At 51.5% G+C, this 7,576-nt stretch overlaps 1 protein-coding gene across 1 annotated transcript in view; it reads right to left on the bottom strand.

Annotated features, from left to right (window-relative positions):
* Positions 1 to 1,190: 1,190 nt before the first annotated feature.
* Positions 1,191 to 7,576, bottom strand: part of GFPT2 (glutamine-fructose-6-phosphate transaminase 2) — a 48,393-nt gene continuing 42,007 nt past the window's right edge. Inside the window, exons 17-19 of the mRNA XM_008275002.4 lie at positions 6,625 to 6,792; positions 4,422 to 4,583; positions 1,191 to 2,034 (exon numbers count right to left, since the gene is read on the bottom strand). Of these exons, the coding sequence (XP_008273224.1) occupies positions 1,990 to 2,034; positions 4,422 to 4,583; positions 6,625 to 6,792 (375 nt within the window). The 3' untranslated portion in view covers positions 1,191 to 1,989. The remainder of the gene's footprint in view (positions 2,035 to 4,421; positions 4,584 to 6,624; positions 6,793 to 7,576) is intronic.

Here is a 7,576-nt window from a genome sequence, read left to right as displayed (position 1 = left end):
GTGTTGACTATCATGTAATTTATTGAGTACCATACTTAAGGATGAAACAACTCTTTAAGTATTATACAGTTTCTGCTGAATGTGTATACTGTTTGCACCGGTATAAATTTTAAACATCCTAAGTCAGTTCGGGACTATCTGTGATTTCTGTTCCTTCACTCTTTCCAGATGTCCCATGAGTGCCTCTCACTGGTGGAATTGAACCTAGAATTGCAGTTCCCATGTCTCCAGCACCAACGGCGAGCATAGCCGAGGCTGGAAGAGTTGCTGAGGAGCCAGCAGAACCCACAGCAAAGGCTGGCTGGGCTCTGAGCCCTCCACGTAGGTGTCGTCCACACTGAGTGTGAGGGCACTCACCCAGGGAGCCTACATGCAACTGTTCAGGCCTCCAGAGCTGTCTCTGGCTTTCTGTCTTCCTGCCTGATTGCACTAATATCAGCCTAGTGAGAGGCTCACTGGGGAAACAAGTGCAGATTGGAGAACTTCACCCCTGGTCTCTGTCTCCAGTGTCCTGGCCACCATCCCAAGCAGCACTGTGTTTAAGGCCCAGCCTATCCAAGGGTCAGTGGAACCTCGGCTCAGAGTTCCAGGTCTCCTGTGTTTTGCTATATCCTGTAAAACACCTTTCGTTTTCACCCCAGAAGCACACAGGTCCTAGGCATAAGGCCAAGACCAGTGGTTACAAACTGCGGTAGTCTGTTTCATATTGCTATAGCAAACTACTGGAGACTAGGTAACTTTATAAAGAAAAGAAGTTGATTTAGCTCCCAGTTCTGCAGGTCTAAGGTTGAGGGGCCCCATGTGATGGTGACCTCTTTGCCAGCAAGTAATGAGGCAGCACAGGGCATCATATGCAAGACTCAGAGGTAATACACAGACACGCATGTATGCATGTGCGTGTCTTCTCTCTCCTTCTCCTTATAACGCCACCAGCATCCAATCGATAACCTTCCCCCAAACCACCTGCAAAGCCCCACCTCAGAGTCAGACAAGCTTCCACCCTCTTCAGTGCCTCACTGTGGGATAGAATTTTACCCCAGGAACCCTTGAGAAGTGCCCTCCAACCATGGCCCAACCACCACCCTGACAAGCAAGGCTGTTCCCACCACACACTGCCCAGCTCCTGCAGGGTCTTCAGCATCCCAGGCACACAGGGTGAGGATAACAAAATCCAACACACAAGACAAAAAAAAAGTTGTACTGTCTTTATTGTCTTAAAATTGCATAGTACTCTGATTGTGCACGCTTTTAGAGAGCAAGGTAGCCCCACGTAAAGCTACCCTCTTGAATGGGATACAAGCTGTTTTCCTATGGGCAGGGAGGGGAGCAGGGCTGGGCTTAACAGGAAGGAAGATCGGATCAAACAGAAGTTGGAGAGCTGGACTATGACCAAGAAGAAAAGGCTGAAAGAAGCGAGATTTCAACTGGACAAACAGGAGGCACAGGAGATGGCAGGGGGGCCTCACTGATGTTGGAATGGGATGCTGGAGCAGCCCAGGGAGGAAGGAAAAGGAGAGTCCCAAGGGCCAATGCCTTGTGCTCAAATCTGAGATGAGTGCCACCCGCCAGGGGTGAGCCCAGAGACGCATGCAGGTGTCACCGTGGCCACAGAAAGCCCTGTGCTAGAAAAATAACTTAAGAGCTATACAATCATCATTATAAATATTTTGTCTTTTAAAACTAACTAGTGTTGGTTTAAAAAGGTTCACAGTTATTCTAAGGAGAGTTGTATCTCTATTGCACAGTAAGGGAAAGGTCCGCTCTAATCCCCATGTGTAAACAACGATCCCCTTCTCCTCCGGCAACTTCAGGACACAGAGAAACAGTATCTGCTGGAAGCAAAAGCACTTGGGTACAAGGCACATCGAAGCTGTCAAGCTCTATGGAGCGCGCGTGGAATGCCCACTCCTCTTCCCACGTGGCTCCCCTGCTGTCGGGACAGGGCTTGTATCAGACTAAAGATGGCGAGGTCTTGTCCAGCTCTTGTTCTCATTCCACGGTCACAGACTTGGCCAGGTTCCTGGGGAAGTCGACCTGAAATGAAGGAGAGTGGCTGCTGTCACTACACTGAGGTGTCAGACGTTCCTGGTCACCTCCAGCCAGGAGCCACCTAGAGATTTGCAGCTGGAAGCACCCTCCCTGCTCCAGAGCCTTCCCCTAGCCCGAGAGCGGGTTAGCTCCTTCCATCAACAGCCACTGTGCACCTAGCAGGTGACATGCTGAGCTAATATTATTAAAAGAATAGGATTTCTGCTTTTAAAACCAGCAGCTCCATTGGTACTGCTAAACACTTACACACTTGGCATTTCATTGAGACTCATTAGGGTAGAGTGGGAGTTGGAAGGAAATGGGGGAATGATTGCTAAAGTGGGCTTCTACTCCACATACAATGGCTTATTTCATTTCTATGTTAAAAAAAAAAAAAAGATTAAACAGGGGCCAATGCTGTGGTGTAGCGGGTAAAGCAGCCGCCTGCAGTGACGGCATCCCGTATGGGCACCGGTTCAAGTCCCGGCTGCTCTACTTCCAATCCAGCTTTCTGCTATGGCCTGGGAAAGCAGTAGAAGATGGCCCCAGTCCTTGGGCCCCTGCACCAGCATGGGAAGACCCGCAGAAAGCTCCTGGCTTCTGGCTTTGGATCGGCACAGCTCTGGCCATTGCAGCCAACTGGGGAGTGAACCAGCAGATGGAAGACCGACCTCTCTCTCTATTTTTCTGCCTCTTCTTCTCTCTCTGTGTAACTCTGACTTTCAAGTAAAATCAATAAATCTTAAAAAAAAGATGAAACAGGCCGGCGCCGCGGCTCACTAGGCTAATCCTCCGCCTAGCGGCGCCGGCACACCGGGTTCTAGTCCCGGTCGGGGTGCCGGATTCTGTCCCGGTTGCCCCTCTTCCAGGCCAGCCCTCTGCTGTGGCCAGGGAGTGCAGTGGAGGATGGCCCAGGTGCTTGGGCCCTGCACCCCATGGGAGACCAGGAAAAGCACTTGGCTCCTGGCTCCTGCCATCGGATCAGTGCGGTGCGCCGGTCGCAGCGCGCTGGCCGCGGCAGCCATTGGAGGGTGAACCAACGGCAAAGGAAGACCTTTCTCTCTGTCTCTCTCTCTCACTGTCCACTCTGCCTGTCAAAAAAAAAAAAAAAAAAAAAAAAAGATGAAACAAAAATACAAAATTTTAGCAGACATCAATTCTGGATGAAGCATACATTCAGCTTTTTGTTATGTTATTCTGTTTATATTATTATTTTATGGTTATGTATTTTTAAAAGCTTCTAAGCTAAAATTGTAATAAAACTTCCATTTCTTTGCACAATGAATTATGTCTTCATACACAATGCTGATGAAATTGTAAATGAGTTCTTTTCTGGAACATAACTTGCCAATACATGTCTCAGAATGTTGAATCATTTGCTAGATTAAGAACAAAGCTTAATGTGTGACAAAGATATATGTACAAATATCTTCACTGAAGTGTTATTTATGAAAAAAAATTGAAAACAATTCAGTTAATAGGAGACTGGCTAAGTAATTTTTACAAAAGTTGTTCTAAGATTGTGATAGCTATCATGCAATGATTAAATGTTGTATATGGGGCAGCATTGTCGTGTAGTGGGTTAAGCTGTCACCTGAGGTGCTGGCATCCCAGATGGGTGCTGATTTGAGTCTTGACTGCTCCATTTCTGATCCAGCTCCCTGCTAATGCACCTGGGAAATCAGTGGAGGGTGCCCCAAGTATTTGGGCCCCTGTACTCATGTGGGTGACCTAGATGAAGCTCCTAGCTTCTGCCTGGCTCAAATGCCCCAGCTGTTGTGGCTACTTGGAGAGTGAACCAGTGGATGGAAGACCTCTCTCTCTCTCTCTCCCCTTCCCTTCTCTCTGTGAGTCTGTGACTCTGCCTTTAAAATAAGTAAATAAATCTTTAAAAAAAAGAGGAATGTTACTTTGGGGTGAGCAGCTGGCCCAGCAGTGCAGATGCCCATTACCCACATCTAAGTGCCAGGGTTCAAGACCCAGCTCACTCCTGACTCCAGCTTCTTGCTAATACAGATTCTGGGGAGCAGCAAATGATGGCTCAAGTAAGTGGGTCTCTGCCACTCGGGTGGGAGACCTGGATTGAGTTTCCAGTTCCTGGTTGTGGCTTGACCTGTCCCCAAGCTAACGTGGGTCCTGGGGAGTGGATCAGTGAATGGGAGCACTCTCTCTTTTTCTTTCTCTGTCTCTCCACCTCTTAAAAATCCAAGAAGCTCATCTTGGGGAATTCTGCCTTCCATTTGCACAGCTTCTTATTTGTAATGAAGAAACTCATCAAAAGCTTAAAAGAGATACTTTAAATGAAGTTACGGCTCCTACCACTGTTTACTCCTAGTTAGTCTTTAAAGAACAGAAAGGGACCGCTTTGCTGTGCAAGGGGTGTGTTGACCTACGTCGTATCCTCGGAGCACAGCCAGGTGGAAGGACAGCAGCTGCAGCGGGATCACGCTGAGGATGCCCTGCAGGCAGTCCACCGTGTGGGGCAGCTCGATTGTCTTATAGGCAAACTTGGAGCTTTCCGTGTCGTCCCTGGAGCACAGGATGATCGGGCGGCCCTAAGGCAGAGAGGCAGCTTCGTCAAACAGATGGCCCGAGAGACGCAAACCATCCTACACGGCAGAGGTTCCGGGATCAACAGGACTGGAAGGGTCATGGTGACTGTGTTTGCTGGAATTACAGGGGTGGTGATGTGCAGCATGGCTAAGGGGCACCATGTCTGACACTCTGCTGCTTCCTCACCAGCTGGTGGCCGCAGTCGGTGCCCAACTGCTAGGCGCAGGGCAGACCCACTCCAACCTCCCCTGGGGCTCATATCTAGTGATGGAAACCAAAGTTCAAAGCCAGCAAACCAGTGAGAACAGATGGATTTCAGATGAATGTCACCAGCGCAATACAAGGTGTGGAAAGCCTCTCAAAAAAAGGCAACATCTGGACAAGGCCTCAGTGAGGAGCTGCCCCTCTGTGGAGCAGGCAGAGGGAACCTCCAGCGCAAAGGCACGGAGGCCGGCAGGAGTGGGGAACAGGAAGATGGCGGTGCCTGGAGCTCCTTGAGACAGTAGCAGGCGGCCACATGAGGTGGGCTTGTGGCTCGCTGTGGTTGGAGGGGAAGCTGCTGGGGGAATCTCGGCAGGGAGATGATGTGGCTGTGTTTCGTGCCAGTGCTGGGCCGACCGTGGCGGCAGCCAGCTGAAGCACCTGCGGGACTTCTCCCTGCTTTGAGTCTTTGAACCGTCCACTCTGCCTGCCCACGCAGGGCAGCTGTTGATGACAAAGCTTCTGACCAAACTTTATCCCCAGTTCACAGATGGGAGTTTCTCAGCCCTCAGAATTCCCCAAGTGATTGTGGTGCCTCTGTTAGTCATGGTGGGCCCCTGAGCTTATGCTAACGAGGTGACCCAAGACAGGCTCAGATACAGGTTCAGGATGGGGCTGGCTATGCCAGGAAGACCAGCTGGAGATGGGTTGGAGATAGAGCTCAATCACATGGCCAGTGATCCAGTCAACCATGCCTACTTAATGTAACCCCAGCAGAAATGCTGGGCACCAGAGCTGGAAGCCCCTGCCAGCTCCCTGGTGAGACAGATTGTGGGCTGGGAGGGTGCCTTGGGGCTCTTCTTTGGGCTGGTTTTCATTGTATCATTGATAGTACACTTGTTTTTTGTTTTTTTGGTCTTTTTGACAGGCAGAGTTAGACAGTGAGAGAGAGAGAGAGACAGAGAGAAAGGTCCTCCTTTTCCATTGGTTCACCCCCCAAATGGCTGCTCGGCTGGCGCGCTGCGCCAATCCGAAGCCAGGAGGCAGGTGCTTCCTCCTGGCTTCCCACGCGGTCCTCCACTGCCTTCCCAGGTCACAGCAGAGAGCTGGACTGGAAGAGGAGCAACTGGGACAGAATCCGGCGCCCTGACCAGGACTAGAACCCGGTGTGCCGGCACTGCAGACGGAGGATTAGCCTAGTGAGCCGCGGTGCTGGCCCCTTGATAGTACACTTGTAATAGTAAGTATAAGGCCAAGGCTGGTGCTGTGGCCTGGCAGGTAAAGCCCCACCTGCAGTGCTGGCATCCCATATGGGTACCGGTTTGACTCCTGGCTGCTCCACTTCTGATCCAACTCTCTGCTATGGCCTGGGAAAGCAGTAGAAGATGGCCTAAGTTCTTGGGCCCCTGCACCCATGTGGGAGACCCAGAAGAAGCTCCGGGCTCCTAGCTTCGGATCAGCACAGCTCCAGCCTTCGCGGCCAACTCGGGAGTGAATCAGCAAATAGAAGACCTCTCTCTCTGCCTCTCCTTCTCTCTCTATGTATCTCTGACTTTAAAATAAATAAATAAATAAATAAATCTTTAAAAAAAAACTGCATTACAGCAGCCTCAGGGCTGTCGCACAGGAGCAGCTCCCAGGTGTCCAGGCAGGATCCAGGGCAGCTCAGGGCAATGTGGACAGTGGGGTCTCACCCAGAAGCTGTAGGATGCAGCTGCAGGCCGGCCACTCCCTTCCCCAATGTGCACACTGCTCACAAGGGGCCTGGGGGAGGGTGTGGTCACTCACAGCAGGTGCTGTGTGGAAGGGAGCAGGGGCCCCAGCCCAGCAGGCAGCGCTCACCTGGCGGGCTGTGACCTGCTGCAGCGCATTCTGGCACTTGGCGAAGCATGGGTCCTTCATGATGAGCATGATGACGGGCATCTGCTTGTCAATGAGCGCCAGGGGTCCGTGCTTCAGCTCTCCAGCCAAGATGCCCTCCGAGTGCATGTAGGTTATCTCCTTAATTTTCTAGGGAGACAGAAGGCGGGATTGGTGTCACTCTGGACACACAGGAGGTGGAGCAGATGTCAGAGGGGAAGGTGGGGGACCTGGAGGATGACTCCAGAGGGCAGGGAGCTGGCAGTTGTCTGGCAGATGTGCACGGAGCCAGAGCCCATCACATCCCCTGTGTCGCCGGCCAGTTTCATGGCCAGCATCGCCTTGGGCAGAACACCTCCCCAGCGTAGCCAGTCCCCCCCCCCCCGCCCCCTGCCAGCCACATGGCTGTTCCTCATTTATCCTCTATAATGATGGCATTGTGTTCTGCCTAGACACGCCTTTATCATGAATTTTACTAATCACATCCTCAATTTTAGGGCCAGTATCACCACCTATGTCTGCCCCAGCTGACCTATGAAGCCAAATCACATGCCATGCACTGTTAGCTGAATTTCCCTCCGTGTTCAGTCCCCACTGAGTCCATGTCACTGGACTAGTCAGTGTGTTCTCCATGCCCCTGCCACTATTCAACTGGTCAGGGAAATGCGGTGAGGCGGGTGGCTCCTCTTGGGGGCGGCAGACAGCTGGAGTGACCACAGAGGGGCCATTGACTCCTGCCGGCAGCAGCCTCAAAACTTCTTTCTTTCCCCAAAGAAGAACATGGAGGCACAGCTGAATATGCATCTTTCAGCAGCACGCCCCCCAGCAAGGGGTGGTGCAATAGGGGCTGAGACCCACTCAGGCACACAACTCCTAAAGTTCCTGCACTCTTCAAAGGGCCAAGTGCCTTTCTATGATAATGACTGACCGACAG

This window comes from Oryctolagus cuniculus, chromosome 6 (genome assembly GCF_964237555.1).
Source record: "Oryctolagus cuniculus chromosome 6, mOryCun1.1, whole genome shotgun sequence".
NCBI lineage: Eukaryota > Metazoa > Chordata > Mammalia > Lagomorpha > Leporidae > Oryctolagus > Oryctolagus cuniculus.
Note: the sequence above shows the minus strand (reverse complement) of the source record. Positions and strands in the feature narration are given on the sequence as shown.